Here is a 21,233-nt window from a genome sequence, read left to right on the forward strand (position 1 = left end):
CACCGTTGGCTGAAAATATTCCCCTGCGAGTCAATACCTGCTGCATTGTTCCCTGACACTGATGGTGCTGCTGAGGGCCATTTTCAAAATCCTAATCTCTGCAAGCACTTGAGGACAATGGTGTGAAATAACTGACACCAAATGAGGATAACTGACCTTCTGGTGCCTCAGTTAACATCGACAATGAGGGCCGGAAAATATTTGCAGTGAAGCAGTACTTGAGACAGACCCAGAAAACATTAACATACTGCTAACCAGATGGGCAGCAGGTCACAGGGAAAAGATAATAAGCAACTAGAAGGATTTTCACATGGGAATTTTTATCTGCTCTAATACTAGCACCGCTCAGGGCTTTGTCCGGCATATTGTTCCACAGAAACTACCAGGGTCTCTCAAATCTTTAATGTTTTGTTTTTTTGGATTAGCCAGTCATTTATTCTTGATTTACTGTGGAAATATTGGTGGACCTTATGCAGTCTTCCTCCTCTTTCCCCATCTTTGAACTACTCCACCTTCAAAGGCCCCATTAAACAGCCGCGGCTAGCCAAAGAGGACTGAGACTTGATATCTAATCACTACAGTGAAAGGCACGTTAGAAGTACATGTAGATAGATAATAGATTAATCCGATTAAATAGACTGCACAGGAGTTCTTCCCTTCTGAGCTTCTTAGGGCCCTACTTTACAGAAAAATCTTTATAGTCAGGGAATTGTGATGTAACAGGGCAGATGGGACAGCTCTAAGCATGCTACAGGATAATCTTACAGCGCTGTAAAGACAGGGGCCAAGTTCTTCCCTGATGTAACCCCACTGAAATCTCTCAGCATCAAAGGCTTATTATATGAACGGACTTACCCCAGGGAGGAATTTGGCACTGGTGCTGTAGTTTTAACTTGCAATACAGTTTTAAAATGGTTGTTCTGTCCACCCAGGTAAGACCAAACCGTATTTCATGTTGACCTCAGTGATAATGCTGACATAAGACAAATTAAGCCAACTGTTCCCAAACCTTTGAAAGCTGAGCTCACATTTGGAAAATGAAACCAAATCATATGCACCCAGTTCAGGCCTGCTGTGTGTTAAAGGCCTACCCATCTTCATGTATACATCTTCTGCACCGCCCAGTTAATCCTTCATAGTATCCCCATGGCACACCCCAGACTATGGGGAGCACTGAGCTAAGCAAAGCCAAGTAAGCTTGGATATTATCTAAGAAGCATGGGAGAAGGAGGGAGATCGATGAGAAAAGAGGACAAGTGGGGATAAAAAATATTGCTTTGGAATGCCTGAGGGGAAGGATAAAAATACACCAAATCAAATCATCATTAAAAAGTCTTTGTCAGCATCCTTTTAAATGAGGCAAGGTAAATCCATGAGCCGGTTGAAGCAAGCCACATGCCTTTTTTCAATAAATTAGCACTGTTTCATTTATGTGCACCGCATCCAAATATTTTAACTACAGCACTTCAAATACAGTACCCCTTATATTTTTCCCAAGTGCTTAAAATTAGTTTATAACTGTCTCTGCCGACTGCCTTCACTGCAAAGCAGGCAGGCGTGGAGTAGTAGTTGCCAGCGCACTTGGAAACATCACCACAGCCAAGAAATGAAATGCTGAGGGCCTTTGTGAGGGTTCCAGGAATGTCAGCATACACTGCCTGCCTACTTTCCATTGAATACCTCATTGGCTGACTACTCAGTACTGAATGTGCCAGACAGACAGACATGCATACAGAAAGAGAGAGCAAGAGGGAAAGCGTGTTTGGTCTGTGAAAGGCGACATATTTTTAGATATGTATGGATAGGCTTGCATAATAAAGTTATATAACTAGATGGAAGGTCTTTGGGATAAGGACAGCACAATATGGTTTTGTACAACATTTAGTGCAATGTGTCCATAACCTCAACTGAGGCCTCTGGACATTTCAGAAATATAAATGTTTAATAATAATGATGAGACAGCATTCTCTCAATAGGCATATTCATTGTACACAAAGGAAAACAAACATATACTTTAAGGGCCCTGCTTTGCTGTTCTTGGGCATTATTATCAATGGACATTTTATCTCTATTAGACTGAAAGTGTTATTCCATGGCAAAGGAGATTATGGAAAGAATGAGGAAAGGGAGATTTGGATATGAACAACCACCAGTGAGTGGTGGTTTATAACAAAATTCTCATGCTCGTAAGTGTAAAGAGTAACCACTCTGATCATTCAGAAAAACTCAGGCCCGCAGATTATATTCTCCCAGTTGATCTTCTGAATTATATCACTTAGAGTTCTATTCACCTGCAAGGAATTTTTCTAACTGTAATTTAGTTAATCAGTACACCTCTGTGAGGCAGGCAAGTATTGTTGCTATCCTTATTATACAAATGGGAGAACTAAGGCAGAGGAATGACATGACTAGCTCAAAGTAATAAGTGGAATAGGAGGAATAGGTGTCTGAGCTGAGAGTAAAACTCAGGAATGCCTGGATTCCTCTGTGTTCAGGCCAACAGCATACATGCAAAGCCTTTTTTGTTATCGGTATACTCTGATAATCTCTACCTGGCTGTTAGCATTACTGGGAAATCTCTCAGTATCAATATCTGTAATGTAAACTTGGCATTTTACCTGGTTTTTTGGAGAGAGAAATTCCATATTGTGTCTTTTTCATGTTATTTAACTTCTTTTTTAAAAGCAATTCTTATTCCTCCCAGGAAGCTAGATGCATCCAGAACTGAATGTGCTTTAAGTTCTGAATGGTGCTGTTGAAATTCTAATTCCTGTTCAATTTCTCTTCCCCCTTCCCTTCCCCCGTCTCTCTATAGAATCTTATGGCAAGAGCCTTGTATGATAATGTCCCAGAGTGCGCAGAGGAGCTGGCCTTCCGCAAAGGAGACATTTTGACAGTGATAGAACAGAACACTGAAGGGCTGGAAGGATGGTGGCTCTGCTCTTTACATGGCCGACAAGGCATTGTTCCAGGCAACCGGGTGAAACTTTTGATAGGCCCAGTACAGGATAGTCCGTCTAACCAGGACGCATCGAATTCAAGATCAATGCATCATGCCTATAACCAACAGAAAGTCTACCAAACACCAAGCTCACAGGCTTCAACTTGGGACCCGGTATACCAGGTGCCACCTTCCCATCTGAATCAGGGCATCTACCAGGTACCTACTGGGCATGGTCTACAGGAGCAAGATGTTTATCAAGTCCCACCATCTGTGCAGAGAAGCTTGGGTGGTACTGATGGTTCACCTTTCAACAGCAAGGTGGGTGCCTTGACCTTCAGATCTTTGTTTCAAAGCAGGTTATGTGCACTATGCAACAGTAGGGTAATAAATAAAAAGTCTGAGCCTGATGGCTTAAGAATTTATGAGTGAGAATGATGTGCTGGGCTTCCACTCACTTTGCTTCTTAACAGGCTGCTATTTATCCCTGCAAATCCCCTTCTTTCCTGCTTGAACAGATGCTGCACAGGGAGAAGAAAGGTCAGGTGCATAATGGGTACCAGACTTCACAGCAAAGGGAGACTATTCTGGGCCTGCTCCTAGAGGAGCGGCTGGTGACAGATGTGGTAGCATCTTCCCATCCCCAAGGCACGTCTGCTCCATAACACTCCACCCACTGCCTTTGTTAGCACATAGGAGCTTAGAACTCATTAGGCAGTATGGTGTATTGCGTATTAGCCAAGCCATATTTACCTTGTTTAATTAAATAAAATGCCCAGTTTTTATGATGCACTGTCTTGATGGAAGATGATATTTAAAAAAAATTAAGTGTTGATAGTGGTGACAGTATGTCCCTACCTGGAAGAACTGGAAGCCTGATAATGGTGATAAGAAGGGATACTTTAATATAAAACCTAAAGTAAATATAAAGCTTGGCAGTTGTCTTCAGTGTACATGCATGATACAGGGAACCTGCCCAACGTGGGAGGAGGAACAGTGTTGTAAAACCCTTTCTGTTTCACATGATATAGAACTGCTGACTGGCACAGCCATCAGTAAATAAATGCATACTAATCTGGAGCAGACAGAAGAGGGAGGGAGACTTGAGCAGGAAGTGAGGGACAAGAAGGTGCCATAGTTTAAACTTTCATCTTGAAGTTTATATTGGCCAGAAGGTCAGGTGTTTTTCTTTCTAGCCTCAGCCTTTTCCATTTTGGGCCTTTGGAAAACTTCCGAGACTTTCGACTTATTATAGTTTTGTTTTCATTGGTAACAGGTAAATTTTCAAAAAAGGCAACAAAGAGTTGTGAAATCATTTCAACTCATGCTCTAGAGAAGTTTATTTGGACTTTCAAAGTTATTCTTTTTTGGAAGAAAAGCATCATTTTGTGTGTGAGGATCTGCAGGTGGATGAAATTGCCATCTGAAAACTACTGGCTTGCTTCACAGGTGGAGATATGATCTTTATTGGAGCAGTTAGACTGGTTTTATTAGTGGAAATCCCACCTCATTTCTCCTTCCCCCATCCCTGAGACTAGGTAGTAATGAACCTCATTCAGAGACCTCTGCCTGAAGCTATATAAGTAAGCACCTTCAAAAGCGGTTGAAGGAGGCCTGGATAAATTGCCTCTTTGGAGAACATAATTGATGAGCAACTACTCTTAGTCTGAAAAACAGCTAGAGCAACTGAGGCCACACTGTGCTTTCATTCCATGGGCAAAGCTCCTCAGTGAAATCAATAGGGCATTCTGTACAAATATCCGGTTGCAGCATGAGTATGTAAAATCCTGGGTCCGTTCAATGGTTAAACGCAAACTTCTTATCGGGATGCAGACTCAGAGCACTAAAACACCTGTTTCCTCTAAAATTCCTGCCTAAACTTGGATTTTAGAAAGCCTGGATAGGCATTTTTCTGGCTGAGTCATTTTCTGAGGAAAATAAAGACCATTTGTTGAGACTGACTTATAACATGATTAATTTAGTCCCTTGTAAGTTATGAAAGACCATCTGTACTGCATGAAGATACATTGCTAAACCGCCCACTATTTATAGACTATAACATGTTTTATAAAGCATTTGATCTCCAGCAATAGATGCTACCAGCCTGCTTAGCACTGGCTGGGAAGGAACGATTCCGCTGTCAGTTCAGCCCTGCATTCCTCTCCTGACTCACATCTGCTGGTTTATTGCTACTGAATACAACTGAAACTCTTCTTCAGGGCTTCACAGGAAGCCAGTGTAGGACTATCTGTGCTCCAGTTACTCAGGAAAGGATTATTCTAATCCTGACACGATAGAGGTTTGAACCAACAACCCTGATTCCTCACCAATCACACATTAATGACAGACTCAGTGGATGACAAACTCACTATCAGTGACCTCCCTTGATTAGCTGCAGACAGTGAGCATTACACATTTCCAGTTCCTGAAGTTTCCTCTGGCTGTAAATGAGCAAGACATGTTCTAGACCAAAATAATGACACTGAAATGAAAGGGAGCTGTAAGTCTGCTGGATATGAAAGGTTCTGAGATGGATCGGGGACTGAAGGGGGAAGGAGAAGGAATAAATAAAAGATGTGTCTTTCCTCATAATCTCCATATTGTTTTGCAATTTATTTATGCTACTGTTGCACTAAGAGAAAAGCATAGTAGCAACAAGATTCCAGAGCCTTTGTAAAAGAAAAGCCTAATTAAAAGGGAACTTTTTTTTTGCCCTTGATTCCTTTGGCTGAATAATGAAGCAATCCCTCACCCCAAATCCGTACTCTCAAGGGATCGGTAAAACAGTCTGTAAGTATTAAAGAGAGCTTGAACACTTGATCCCAGGGCTCCTTGCTCTGACTTCTATAATGATGAATATCTTTTCTCAGATTTGCAACACCTGCCCTTCTGTCCTAAGCAAGCTGCTGTGCCTGCTTTTGTTAACAGAGTCTCTGCTTGTCAGTGTGTTGTGGGTCTTGGCGATGCTACTGAATTGAAAGATATTCGCCTCTCAAAGAACTATATTATTATGCACTCTACATATATGTAAACCTTCTCACTGCCCAAAATAATAGCTAGAGACAACCATACTCAAAGGAGCCTTCTAAGCAGCAGCAACATTTACACTTATACCCTTTTTGTACACAATTACGTATTTTCCTCTGACCAAAAATGGTGTTTGGCCTCCACACACAATTTTACACACACAACTTGGAAGCTCTTATCAGGCAGGAATAGCCTATCCTTAAGTCATAGAAAATCATCAGCAGCAATGATGTAAACAGATAAACCCTCACTTAGGTAATATGTCTTGCTGGCAGGAATTGCAAATCAAATCAAAAAGAAACCCGAAGGCAGGAAATTGTGGTGAGGTAACAATTCTGGAATGCTTAAATTGTTTAGAACGTAGCTGTATCAGCTCCTCTCATAAAATGAAAATACCACCTTTTACAAATGGCCTTAAATTGCCTAAGACAATGAGGGATGGCTTAGAAGATCCCTCATTAAGGATTTCTGGCTGAGTGGTGGTTTATAACAAAATTTTCATGCTCGTAAGTGTAACAAGTATCCAAGGAATAAGAATAAAAAGCCTTCTTTTACAAGTTTCCTTCTATCCGTGCTCTCCCTTCATGCTCTCAAAAAGACAGGAGAGTCTTGTTGTAAAGGGACAGTAGTCTGGCAGTCAGGAAACCTGGGTTCTATCCCCTGCCAGAGACTTCTGTGTAATCTTGGGCAACTTCTCGGTATCTCAGCTACCTCATCTGTAAAATATGCAGGGGTGAATTGAAGCTACATTCATTGTTTGAAAATTCCTTTGATATCATCAGCTGGAATGTGTTATAGAAGTATATGTTATGTGTACAGTAGGTATAGTCAATCCCAGATTAGTAACAGCTCTGAGCACTAAAACAATGGCAAAAAAAACCCTCACTTTTTCTCATTGATTTATGGCAGTGCCCACTGTCTTGGAAGAAAGGCCAGTCAAAAAATTTCTAATGAAATGTTTTCCCATTGGAAAATGGAGTTTCATCAAAATCAAAGTTTTTCACAAGAAAAGAGAGATGTCAGCAGAATTTTCTCTCAGAAAATTCAACAGAAGACAAAATATGGGACTATGATGAACCATAGCAGCTCTGGCACAGGGGGACTGTGATGCATCCTAGATGTCATCCAGCCAGGGAGCAGGACCTATAGGAGAGAATGGGGCCATGAGGGACCCAGAATGACAACTTCCATGAGGCACTGCAGTGACACAAGTGGATGTTGACCCATCCCAAAACAAAACATTTCAGCATTTTCTAGTTGAAATTTTTCAGAATTTAGATATATCAACGTTTCTACCATGGACTAAGCTAAAACAGAAAAAGGCACTCTTGTTCCAGAATAAGAGTGTATACCTAGGGGCTAATTCCAAAATAATTATTGCAGAATAGCTATTTTGGTAAAATTCAAGAGCAGACAAGCCCATATAGTGAAACAGAATCATTGCTACCCCACTCTGCCATGTTCCTTGCCCTTGCCTTCAGTTGTTTTTTTAGGTAAACAAGGATTGAGGGAAACAGGCCTCCCCTGAGGGACTTGTATTTGTCTAACAGTTGCTGCTAGTTGCTTCTACTTTCTCATAGACTCATTTCCTCAGCAGCAGCACCACCCTGACAGCTTTGGCCCAGACTTCAGCAGTGCAGGCCAGTTCACCAGTTCAGCCACGTTCTGACGTTTCCCCTCCCAGTTAAACAACTACTGTCTTATTTGGGAGGAAACAAACAGCAGATGACGTTTGTTCCAGAAATATTCTCCCTCCCCGTTATTTTTTGGTTGCTTATTTGTTTCACATTCTGTAAAGAGTCACACTTTGAGCATGGTAAGAAAACAGCATTTATTATGCCAGGATATTTTAATATCTAAAGGAAAGAAAAAGCATTTGTACTGAGTTTTGTAATCAAACAACAAATATTTCTATTCAGACAACATACAAATTTATCCTCTTTCAAAAATACCACAGTTTCCTGTGATATGATTGATTTAAATGACTCAAAACAATAAAATTAGTCTCTGTTTCTTTCACTTTCATGTTGCAAATTCTACTTTGGGGATTTGTAACCTTCGTAACAAAATGTTGGTTTAGTGTTAAATATACAGCAAAACTGCAGAGTACAGCATGAATTGAAACATTAGCCTCAACAGTCAGTGCTCTGTTTCATATAATGTGCTGAAAGAATGATTCCTTCCAATTTAATGCAACTGTTTATATATTTAAAACAAGGAAAGCATGCAACCTTTCACTATGTTTGGGTGTTTTACTATAACTTCCCGTATGACATGAGTAATAGAACAGTAATTTACAGATATAAAGCATGTGAAATTATCAGCAGTTAATCTAGCCTCCGTGGTGTTTTAGAGTGAAGAAACCCGCACCCACAAGCTGAAATAAGATGTAGTTAGGAGTTAGTCACTGATTTAACTTGTAAAGACGCATTGTAAGGCAAAGCCCACATTTTACTCAACCTTTGCTGTGTGAGTAAATAGATGAGCTCAACATTACTCACAACCTCTCACTAGGCATAGGGCTCTTCTCAATCAGGTCTATTTGGAAAACACAGGGCATATTTTTTCTCCTGGTTACATAAAAAGAACCAACAATCTGATCCACACTGGTGGGCTCTAAATGAGTACCAGACTCTGCCCACAGAATCAGGTCATTAGTTTCAAAAAGAATGTTTTGTTACATTTATAAAAAGTTGATGAAATGTTAGATTTGGAAGATTTAAATATTCCCCTGAAAGAAACCCAGCAGTGGAAACAACAATGGTCTAGTTCATGAGAACCAGAAAGAGGAGTTGACTTTAAACAGAAAGTGAATCTAATCAAAAGGAACATGTCCAATTTCTAAAGGGGGTTGAAAAAGAAAAAAAAAAAAAACTTTGAGGGAATAGTTTTCCATTAGAGAATTCAGTTCTGTTGAAATCTAAACACTTTCTGAAATCATGCTGATTTCAACAAAATTTCGTTTTGGAGAAAAAAGGGGGGAAGTTCCAATAATGTCAGAACATCTTGTTTCAGCATTTGTGGAACAAAACATTTTGAGTTTTCCTTTTCCAAAATGACAATGTTTATTATGTATTAGAATATAAAATGTAAAAAAAGTCAAATAGATCTAAACTGATGGCTTTTTAAAATTTCCTTGTGGAGAATTTCAAAATTTTCAGGTTTCGTTCCTAATCATAATGAAAAAAATGTTTTTAAAAAATGAAATCCCCTGTGAAAGGCAATTTCCAGTTCTTCAGACAGCTCTACTTGTTTCACAGTCCAAACTGGAAAAAAATAGGGGGTAGCGTAAGGAAATCAGCATGATATATTTTAAGATTCATTTTTATTAATGCATTAAGCGTCACTTATCAGGATTTGTTTCCTTACACTGTAAGGGGATAATTCAAATCCCACTGAAGTCAATGGAGTCTGACCGTTAACTTCAGTGAGCTTTGGATCTTTTTGTGATTTTTATCTTGACAGTGTCCCTAAGTGATCTGGCTAAAATATTTCTTGCTACCAACTAATATACTGGGGTTTTGGGTGGCAAACACTTTCATGGGACAGAAGCAAGTCTAGAAAAAACTTGATATTTTTTCCATGAGGGGTTGTTAAATTTTTACAATCCCCTAGTGTGAATGCAGTCATATGGGTATAAATGTGCTATATCTGTACAGCTTATTACATAGATCTAGCTTAGTTTGATAAATTTATGGTAAGTAACCTTCGTTAAATTGGTACAAAACTGTGTAGAACAGCCCTGAGAAATGTATGCAAACTGGAATCAGGATCCTTTTTCAAAGCAGCAGATCTCTGTGGTGAGCCAAAGAACTTCCTGTTGTCCAAACTGCATTGAGGTTCTCTTAGCTACAAGTTATTGTTTGACCCATTCTTAGAGCAATACTGCTCCCAACGTAAATAGCTCTGTGACTCATTTCTTTCTTGTGCCTCACAGTGGCCATTAGCAATGCTTTTGTGGAACCATCTTTTTTCACTTTCTGAACCTCCTCTTATAAATAATACATAATTTAAAAAACCCTCTTCCTTTGAACATCTAGAGCAGTGTAGAGGATGGAAGTTCCATTTTGCGAGGGATTTCAGTATTCGGCTTCATTCTAAATAAGCAAAAACTGAAAATTTTGTAATTCTCCTCAAAGAAAGATTCTAAATGTTTGTTTGCTTGCTTCAGGTTGATCAAAACATTGCCTTTAGATTTAAAAACTTGTAAAATTTTGAATTATATAATGCAAAATTTAAAAAATTCTAAATGAAAGATCATTTCAAAATGAAAACTCATTCCAGAAATATCAAAATCGGATGTTATGACACTGGTGGAATTTCTTTCACAACAAAATCTTGGCTAACATGATTCAGTTTCACAGAGCATTTTGATTTCAACAGAACCACATATTCCAACAAAATTTCTAGTAATATAATTATCAACAGTAAAAATGTTTTGCATTCAACAAATTATGCCTCTATAGTCTCTTGTTTTGTCTTTCATTAGACAATTTAGTCTTCCCATGTTAGAAAAGTCCTATCTTAAATATTTGTAGTGGGCCAGTCACCATAATATTGAGGTACTGAGTTTTGTCCATCATTAGCTAAAACTTTATCAGTTTTATCTTTATCAGCTAAATCCAAACAGAATTTAAGCCACAGGCTGCTTGAGGGACTATTTGTTCTTTAGCACAAGAGTATATTTTCCCAGTGACAGATGAGCCCAAAGCATTATGAATGAGATTTATCCACCAGACCTTCTACCCATGCACAAATCATTCACTTCAAGTACTCCAGGGTGCATGACCTGTCATGTCACAAATGTTGTGCTGCATCAGACCCTTAGTGGTTGTGGGAGTACACTGACATAAGAAATCATGAGGTCACTCAGTCTGAAATGATGAATTTTCACAGAGAGAGGGGATAAAGCCTATGTAAAGAGTATTGGATGAGTTTCCTCTTCTGAGAAGTTTTTTCTGCTCTTAAATACTAGTTATTTAGTGCAATCTGGTGCATTTCACCCTCTCCCCCCTGTCATGTCACAAATGTTGTGCTGCATCAGACCCTTAGTGGTTGTGGGAGTACACTGACATAAGAAATCATGAGGTCACTCAGTCTGAAATGATGAATTTTCACAGAGAGAGGGGATAAAGCCTATGTAAAGAGTATTGGATGAGTTTCCTCTTCTGAGAAGTTTTTTCTGCTCTTAAATACTAGTTATTTAGTGCAATCTGGTGCATTTCACCCTCTCCCCTCCATATCACCCCTCTTCTCTGGTTTGAATCAAGGTCTCTGCATTATTTCCTTCTTTCTCTCTTCTCCTGCATATTCAAAACAAGTTGCACAACTCCTGCTTTATATTTTACAGCCTCACAGCTTAAAACGTGTCAAGCTGGCTCAAAAAAGACAAAGATCAAGACTGATTTAAAAAAAATACTTCTATTTTTATTATGATAGCACAGATGCCCCAATTAAGATTGGTCCCCATTGTACTAAGCACTTGACAGACCCATAGTAAGACAGTCCCTGCCCTAAAAAGCTTACAGTTGAAGCCCCCAATCCTACAGAAATTTAAACACATGCGTGACTTCATGCACTGTGAATTAATGTAATTAGAATGTACAGTGCATAGCGTTAAAGTACATACATAAGTCTTTGTAAGACTGGAACCTAAGCAGAGCAGATCGACAAACGATGGGAGAAAAGTAAGTAGGAGTTCATTAGGGTGCATGCAGCAACATGAAATAAAACAGTTCTAGGTAGGAGTAGCATTTGTCACGTCTTCTTTACTGATATCTTGCCCTCTGAAGCCTATTTCTAAGAAAATTCATGTGAGAACCTAAAAAAATTAGAGCTATAGATTATAGAATCTCACATTCTTCTCAATTTTCCATCAGACAATGAAGCATATATCTCACTCCACCCAAGAGGAAAATGCTTTTGTTCATTTAATCTTTCCTTACAGTAGGTGTTGAGTTGATAGCACTATATATCCATGTCCTAGCCTTAGCCACAAACAAGGTACAGTACAAGAAACTGTTATACACGCTTACCCCATGCTACCCTGTCAGTATGACTCAGCCTTTGCTTGAAGGGACTTCATTTAGGGGTAGCTCAGTTTCCATGCCCATTAAGCAACTATTCTCTCTGCTGAGGATACTATGATTAAGCATTTTATGGGAAGCCACACCATCTGCCAGTTAGCGAACCTGGATTAAAAATTAGATTAGGTTAAAACTTTACTTAAAAATGGCTTTTAAAAACATGCTGTATGTTTATAACAATGTGGTTTACTCTAACTCATGAAAGGAGCCTGATAGTCAAGTAAGAGTAATTCTAGTATAGGGGTGGGCAAACTCTTTGGCCCGAGGGCCACATCTAGGTATGGAAATTGTGTGGCGGGCCATGAATGCTCACGAAATTGGGGGTTGGGGTGTGGGAGGAGGTTAGGGCTCCAGCTGGGGAGTGCGGGCTCTGGGGTGGGGCCAGAAATGAGGAGTTCAGGGTGCGGGAGGGGGCTCTGGGCTGTGGCAGGGGGTTGGGGTGTGTGGGGGGGGATGCGGGCTCTGGGGTGGGGCTAGGGATGTGGGGTTGGGGGTGCAGGAGGGTGCTCCAGACTGGGACCAAGGGGGTCAGAGGGCAGGAGGGGATCAGGGCTGGGGCAGGGGGTTGGGGTGCAGGAGGGGGTCAGGGGTGCAGGCTCCAGATGACGCTTACCTTAAGCAGTTCCCAGAAGCAGCAGCATGTCCCCCCTCTGACTCCTACGCAGAGGCATGGCCAGATAGCTCTGCACACTGCCCCATCCGCAGGCACCACCCTTGCAGCTCCCATTGGCCATGGTTCCCAGCCAATAGGAGCTGCAGAGGCAGCCCTTGGGGGCAGGAGCAGCATGCTGAGCTGTCTGTCCGTGCCTCTGCATAGGAGTCGGGGGGGGACGACATGCTGCTGCTTCCGGGAGCTCCACGGAGTCACATCATGTGATGAGCGGGGCAAGCCCCGGATCCCACTCCCCAGCTGGAGCTCGAGGGCTGGATTAAAACGTCTAAAGGGCCACAGTTTGCCCACCCCTGCTCTAATATATCTAAACTTCAGTGGATTGTCACTAAGGCTGGGAGACCCACTGTAGATTATTAATAAGTAAGCAGTTTAAAAAAAAGCAGGTTACTGCTTCATAATATGTACTTTTGTTCATTTATTGTGACAGGGAATACTGCTTAGTAGAGGGTAAATGTCAGTTAGTGATTTGAGATCTGGCTACACTATTTTGCTATGAAAACTTGCAGGGAGTAAACACTAGGTTAATTTTTAAAAACAAGTGAATGTAATTAGCAAGATTCTTTCTGTACTCCTATTGTCTTCAGACACCAGTTTCTAACACATGTTCTTGCTGCTCAAATGAGCCACCAGTTTCCAGAAGAAAATTGTTATGTAGATGCACTTCCCTCTGTCTGTATGGAGTGCGGTGGATTTTCCTGATGACTACTGTCATTCTTTCCTTCCGAGGCCCAGAATCAGTTAAAGATAGTGAGGAAACCCTTTCATTTCAAATTCCCTTTCTCACGTAATTTCCCCATATTCTCTTTGATTGTTTGCTTCTCTTTGCAAAACAAAAGTTGGCCAGGCTGTTATGTAACCTTCCAGGAGCCTGGGAAGCACTGTATCAGCAACTGCAGTTTTTGCTCTGAACACATTTACAAAAGCACTTTACCACACAGGCAGCTATGTGTTTTCTTTCATTTACTTACTTTTTAAAGCCATCTTTCCTGCCTCAAAGCTTAGACTTTCCCAGTTTCTCATACAACTGTCAGGCTCTTCCTCTGCAGCCTGTGTCTTTGCTCCATAGTGAGGCCATGCCAATGGTAAATTCCAGCTGATTTCAATAGAAACAAGATTGGGCCAGGGAAGAGGAGGAGGGAATTAGCAGCAGGCACAGATTAACCTGACCGAAAGGGGGTGTACTACTCCCACTAGCATCAATAAGCATTGTGAAGTTAGCCCTTCAGAAAAGAATGCAAATGTCCTTTTATAATATTTTTTAATCAAGACTGTTACCCCTAACCCGTATGTGCTGAATTGCCACTTTAACACCAAACTGTAGGAGTCCGTAGGGTCTGTGGTAAAGGCCTGAGAGTGGGAATTAGGACACCTATGCTTTATTTTTAGCTCTGCTCTCTGTGTGACTTTGGTCAAGTCACTTAACATGCCTGTGCTTCAGATTCCTCACTGGTAAAGCAGGACAAAGAGACGTACCCACCATTGTAAAGCACTGAAATAATGCGGAAGTGCTAAGGAAATAAACCCAATTCTGCTCTCAGTCAGGGCAGTGTATATCCAAAGTAGTTCCATTGGCATGAGTGGAATTACTCTAGTTTTATGCTAGTGAAATGGAGAATAAAATTTGGCCCAGTGGCTTATAACGTTTTCCACGAAAAATCAGCTGCACTTTAAAAGCCACCTCCATCTGCAGGAATCATGAAAATCCGCCTGTTTGTATCTAATTTAGGAACATTAAGGCAATTTTCCTTCCATTTTAATGCTGAGTATTTAATGCTGGAAAGACAGTGGAAAGGCTTTTCCCTTATGTGTAAGGAAAATGGATTTAATGCACCACAGAACTGGGTACTTTACAAAGTACATGCATATTCAGCTCTTTTTTCTGGTTAAAGAACACACAACTGGCATGCAAAAGGCCCAAGCAATTGCTTTTGGAGGAGCATGGCCCTCAGCAAGAACAGAACAAACTTTCAGCTCAATTGTCTTTGTTCTTAATGCTGCGAGTTTGCTGTATGCTCACTACATGTTTTACCAGAGCCAAAGCTGGTCCCTGTTAGTTGCTCTGCATGGATTAAAATGGTTGCAATGTTTTCAGAATGTTGGGATAGATAGTTTGTGGGCTCACCATCTGTTTCTTTTAATGCATAAACAAGGAAAATTGCGGGTTTGAAAGGCAGGATTTTTCAAAGCCAGATGACCGCAGGCATTCTTTAGAAAAAAAGAGAAAGAACGACAACCTAGAGTTCATTGACATTTGTCAGGAAGTAAATTCCTAAACACCAGAAAGGGCCACTACCCATACCAGACGGGAAATAAGAGAGGAAAGTTTTTCTTATCCTGACATTGCCTTTCTTCTGAGGTCTTTAACATTAAATTACAAAGTACTATTTTGGCTTTTAAAAAGTAAAGATTAAACAATTTAGGCCAAGGTTTTTAAAAGTGACTTGTGATTTTGGTGCCTTCATTTAGTCCAGATTCACCACTGTATAAGGGTCTGATTTTCTCAAAGTGCTGAGCATCCACCCCCCTCAGAAAATCAAGCACTAATCACTTTTGAGAGACCTTATTTCCCTCCTCCCCCCATTCCCCAATTGCAGATTATCTGAATTTGTGAAACAGCAAGGGGGCAAACACACACAATAAAAAGGATACTGCATCACAATATGGATTTGGCTTAGTTCATTTTGACAAGTCTAGTATGGTTTTAGTTACTAAGGATTATACAGCATAATATATTAGTTTTGTACAGCAGTACATGGAGTAAAAAGAGCAGGCATTTAAATTAATTTAAGGCCTTGTTAACAGTAGTCAACTATTACAGCTTTTTCTGAGAGATGTGGGGAGAACTCTGTGGTGTGCTGTAAAAGAATAATTGGATGTACAAGATTCTACTGCATGACAGAGATCATGGTTCTGAGGGTATGTTTCTCCTATAAATATTTGGAGATAGAATACAGCTTTTGTTCTATGTATACATCATCCTAGAGAGGGTTGGGATGTCGTTTAAATTGATACATTGCCATTCAGGCATATAATTTCAAGCACATAAAATGCTGTTAACAACAACAGACTTTTGTTTGTTAATAGCCACACATAAAATCCAAAATGATGCGGTTTAGGGCTCGATCTTGCAAGCCCTCAGTGCCTGAAACTGACACTGATGTCAATGAAGTCCATTGATGGAGGACTAGCAGCATTGGAAATCTAGCGTGCCTACTTTCAAGTACAGTTTGGCTGCTCTATGGCTGACTCCCAGTGCCCTTTACTGTAAAACAGCAGTTAAGAATTAAGAAACTTTGAATTTCAACAATTTAGCAATCACTCGCTACCCACCTCCAGGGCTGCACTGGTATCTCTGGCTGAGTTCCAGAGCACTACAATTCTTCAACCCTGCGGCTGAGCATTTCCCCTATAATCTAGTAAGCAGCTTGATGTCAGAGTTTTCACATTAGAGAAAGGATTAAAGATGATGGCTACCCAGAGAGCAACCTTTTTGTTTCTAATTTGCAATGTCTTCTCTACTGGAGGATCATCTGTAAAACCCTGGGGGCTTATTATTGATGCAAAATAGTCACTACAATTTAGAAACCCCTGGAAGGGACACTGAGTAAACATGCTTAAAAGTGAGTCCTTTGATTCCAAGGCATTTCTCTTACACTATGGTGCTCAGCATTACTATGGAAACCTGTTAGTGGGCCAGGTGAGGTTCATTGTGTTTGCTTTACATTAATTCCTGTCTTTGACTGCTGTTTGGTGCCACACTTGGAATTCTACACAGCATCTGCCAGTCTAGTAAAAGTAAGCTAATAATGCCTTACATTCATATCATGCCTTTCGCCCTGAAGGATCCCAAAGCACTTTGCAAACTATATATATTGGCCAGACTCACTCCAGGATCTGCTTCACCGTCCCCTGATGGCAGAAAGACTGCATGGAGAAAGGGTAGATTGCTATTCCCCCTACCCTACTCCCCCAGGGAGTCCACAGGCAGACAACACAGCCCCAGAAGTGTGTAACAGTGGCCAGGGATGGGTAATGACCAAGGTGATCTCTTACGAAAAAGTCCTGTAGAATTTAATGGCAAATGATAACGTTCTCATAGGTTTTGCGTTTAATCATCCGATAAAATTTAATGGAGAATTCTAATCCTGATATAGAATTCTATAGGAAAGAGATCGTCCTCTATTAAATCCTATAAGTTTTAGATTAATTTCTAGAGAACCTACTAATTTTATCTCTATTAAATGCCAGCTTGGCATCCTAGTGGAAATCAGAGCCTCCAGTGGAAATTTAAACTGTTTGAGCCTTCCCCCATCCTCTGGCAGAAACCCAAGGGTAGGGCAACTATGAAAGTAGCATTTACCATCCCCCAGAAGTGAATGCGACTCCTCTACCCTCCCAGGGCATCTTAACTTCCTTGCATCAACCAGGTTGAATCCGGCTCAGACTATTCAGGAATGACATCAGCCACCTCTGCGGAGGAATTCAGCAGCTGTTTAACGGTGCAGAGGCAAATGCCACAAAACACATAGGACGGGAAGTGAAGAAGAACAGTGTATTCCATTGAATTTGCAGGGAGAATAGAGATATGCAGAGTGTAAACATCAGGGACTCAGTCCTGCAATCCTTAGTTAGGCAAAACTCACGGTGGAATTTGGCTAGGCCACTGGGACTTACTTCTGTAAAAAGTGTTGTGTGATCGTTACCAGCAGTGTGCTCAGGAACTCTGTTTAATAGCTTGCTTACTTTTACAAGGAAAATTAAGTCACCCTTGTTCACAATTCTCCTCAGCTGAACCTGAAACCATTTCTTGTACAATCCTATGACATTCTGTCATTGTATGTCTTTGTTCTACACTGTATATTTCTTTACTGGAGCTAAATTGCATGGACAGAATTTAGAGTAGATCACTATTTCCACTATAAACACTGTTTTTCAGGGGGTTATGTAACAACATTTCTTTTAAACCAAATTATACTGAACTCTTGCCATGCAGATGGTTGTCCCAGATGTAATGTATTTATTTTTAACCACATTTTATTTGAAGTAAGTGTGGGCAGTTTATGGTTTTGAAAACACGAGCAATGTCAATTCTCACCATCACAGAGACAGTTTTGTCACATAGTGTAGTTCAAGAACAGCTTAAATTTTCCAGTCTGTTAGCTGCTAATGTGGACTAATTATGCTTAAGCCCCAAGAGTAAATTTCCTGCTTTAGCATCTTCCATTTAAAGGAGCTTCAAAGCCACAACAAATGCTCCATTGTTTAGGACTTGCTCACACAAGTAGTCCTACTGAAGTCACTGGGACACATTAGTAAAGGTTGAAAGATTAGGATTTTAGGCCCAGATCCTCAAAGGTATTTAGGCACCTAACTCCCATTGTAATCAGTTGGTACCTAAGTATCTCTGAGGCCAAAGATTAGGATCATAGAGCCTGATCCAGCAAGGAATTGAGCACCAGTCAAGGTTACTCAACTCCTTAGTAAATAACTACTGCAGGAATATTTTATACCAGTGGCAGAGCTGCTCAAGGAAGAAATAATGGTTTCATTGTAACCAATAAGTATAGTTTTGTAATACACTTTTAAAAAAACATCAGACGTCTGTAGGGACTTTCATTAATAAAATCGCCAGATAAAAAGTGTAGAAGTTAATAACACTGGAATGTTTGTGTAGAGAAGCATATCCAATTACAGACAGAACATGCTAAATGCCTCAAGTAATTTTGTTTTCATCTCCTTCTCTTTTAACCCACAGGTAGTAACTCCAGTCAGGACAGGACAAGGTTATGTTTATGAGTTCCCTTCCAAATACCAGAAAGATACCTACGATATCCCTCCAGTTCGTCCTTCCCAAGGGGTATGTACCAATAAAACCGTCAGCGGCATTGAAAAGCTCCAAAAAGTCTTTCCATTCTATCTGCAGTTGAAGTACAGGAGACATTATGTCATTCCAAAGTGAAAATATTTTTCAATTAGGGCAGGTCTACACTACTGCTTATGTCAAAATAACATATTATTCAGGGGTGTAAAAAAGCCACCCCTCTGAATGACTCAAGTTACATCGCCCTAAGCACCGTTGTGGACAGCGCTGTGTTGTCGGGAGATGCTCTCCCGCCGACATAGCTACCGCCACTCGTGGAGGTGGAGTAATTACCCCGACTGGAGAGCTCTCTCCTGTCTGCATAGAGGGTCTTCTCCAGATGTGCTACAGCGGTGCTGCCTCCAACGAGACGGCCTTTTCCATGTCATTGTGCACAAAATGCATTTGATGTTAAGATCTGGCAGTACACAAACATCAAATTCACATTTACTTGCCAAGGGATGCGATGCATTATTTTGGTCAAACAAAATACCCAAACAGAAGAAATATGTTCCCAAAGGAAGTGTTTTCTTCTTCTGGTATTGCACAGATGGCACTAGTTTACTTAGTAAGGGCACAGTTGTCTCCTGTACTAGCTACTTCCATGTAGGAGGTTGTTCTTACCAAATGTCCGCTAGCTTATTTTCCTGACACTGGATTGTGCCCCTACTCCTGTGAACAACTAGGGAAGTTGGCCCCCAAAGCCTATGAATTTCCAGGATATAGAGACCCAGGAACTATGCACTTTGGCTGTTCACCAGGGCCCCTTAACAACACAGCTCCTGCAGGAAATGTGAAACTAAAGCTCCCCCTCAGCAGATGCCCCTGGCATACCCCTCAACATTCAAAACTGCCAAGGCACCAGAGTCACAAATGACCAAAACATGGAACAATCACCATGCCATAATGGACAGATTACATTGTTTGGTTTTAAGTATGTTTCCTCATTGTATGCATTACATAAACAGGTTTTGTGAGATTATAACTCAGGCGGCTTGAAGACGTGGGAGTTTGGCGTGAGAAGTGGAGTCCACCCACTCAAGTGGGAGGGAGATTTGGAGGGAAAGGAGTGGTTCCTGATTAGGGTTCTCCTGATAACATTAATACTGGATGCCCCATAAAAATGAATTCAGGCCCAGGACTCTGCTCCACTCCTCCTCCAATACAATTAACATAACACCAGCTGTCCCTAAAAAGATTAATTCAGGCCACTCCTACCACTCTTCAATATTCCATTGCTCCTGCCCTGCCCCCACAGAGGTCCTTGCTGCATTGATAGCCCGGAGCCATGCTCCTCTCTAACAAGCAGAGAAAGCAAGCCCAAGAGATGAAACATTGTTTTCCACTCGAGGAAGGGGGAAGTTGGAGGGGGCGAGCTGGACCAGTACACTTCTCACAGCAAGTAGTGCCGCCTCCCCTTGAAGAACCCAACAGGTCAGGGCCTGACACACTTCTTGCTCCCCAGCCCTTCTTTAAATAGCGGGACAGGGGGCAGTCTGCTCACTCCCTATTCATCCCTCCCCACCCCAAAAAGCTTGTTAGTTCCTTGGCTCGCTTCTTCTCTGAGACCACTTGCCTGCTCATCAGAGATGAGGAGCAGAGAAGAGTAGGAGCCCGAGAGCTGCCAAAAGAGAGTCTCCTTTTCCTTTCTCCATCCCTTGTTGCTGCTGCCTGTCCTTGCAGTGCATCACCTGAGAATGCAGTGCAGCAGGACAGGGAGGCAGAATCCTCTCTAGTGCACGACCTATCACACCATGTAGTACACTTAAAAGGTCTGGTCCCTGCAATCTTCTCAGTAGGGTGGCCCACATCACCAAGGGGGGCAACGGATACATAATGCTGACAAGGTCAAGCATTAAGTCTCAAAGGTTTGGGGAGTGAGTGACAATGCTGCCACAGAGAGCAGTTATCCCCAACACTATCTTGGAGATACAAAAACCCAGGATATCAGGAATGATCTTGAGCCCCTAAAGCTGGACAGCTGGCAGTGTATACTGAGTACCCTTACAGATTTCCCAGTACACCTACCTCAAAAAAGGGTGATCCTGGGTCCCTGTGCCCCCCACCACCTCCCACACTGCATGTATCAAATCTTGTGAAGTGTACCTGCTGTTGTGGCAATCTCTTCTTCTGTCTCCACCCCAGTAGAGCTCTGTCATGATTCAGTCCTCTCTGCATCTGTAAATAAGGAGGGGATGAAGGGATCCTATGTGCAGATCTGGATTTAACTTTGTGACTGGAATTCAAATGAAGTGTTTCCATTCAGAAACTTCATCTGTCCAGCCCACAGTCTACGCAATCCTACTAAAGGCAGCTATCACAAGCATATTTGTCTCTCAGTACCCACCCTGCAAGCCTCCACATACACAAAAGCTAAAACCCTGCTCCTCTTCTTCCTTCTATTTCAAAATAAATAAAATATGAGAGAACTCATCTGAAATCACAGCTATCACGGGATGGCTCCATTTTCTGTAACAGGTTTATTCTCTCTTCAGATATACGACGTCCCCCCTGCATCAGTTAAGGGGCCTGTGCATCCAGTCCCAATGGGAGAGGCAAGAGGTCAAGGGGTGTATGATATACCTCCTATAAAAGGGGTAAGTCTGATGCAATTTCAGTAGATAATACATGCTTTTTCATGTCAGA

The 21,233-nt window shown here is 41.3% G+C and overlaps 1 protein-coding gene across 2 annotated transcripts in view; it reads left to right on the forward strand.

Moving 5' to 3' along the window:
* NEDD9 (neural precursor cell expressed, developmentally down-regulated 9) overlaps positions 1–21,233 on the forward strand; it is a 99,914-nt gene that overhangs the window by 71,475 nt on the left and 7,206 nt on the right. For both annotated transcript variants that reach the window (XM_077809115.1, XM_077809114.1), the window contains exons 2-4: positions 2,816–3,262; positions 18,483–18,584; positions 21,083–21,184. In XM_077809115.1, the coding sequence (XP_077665241.1) occupies positions 2,816–3,262; positions 18,483–18,584; positions 21,083–21,184 (651 nt within the window). The remainder of the gene's footprint in view (positions 1–2,815; positions 3,263–18,482; positions 18,585–21,082; positions 21,185–21,233) is intronic.

This window comes from Eretmochelys imbricata, chromosome 2, assembly GCF_965152235.1.
Source record: "Eretmochelys imbricata isolate rEreImb1 chromosome 2, rEreImb1.hap1, whole genome shotgun sequence".
In the NCBI taxonomy this organism is placed as follows: domain Eukaryota; kingdom Metazoa; phylum Chordata; order Testudines; family Cheloniidae; genus Eretmochelys; species Eretmochelys imbricata.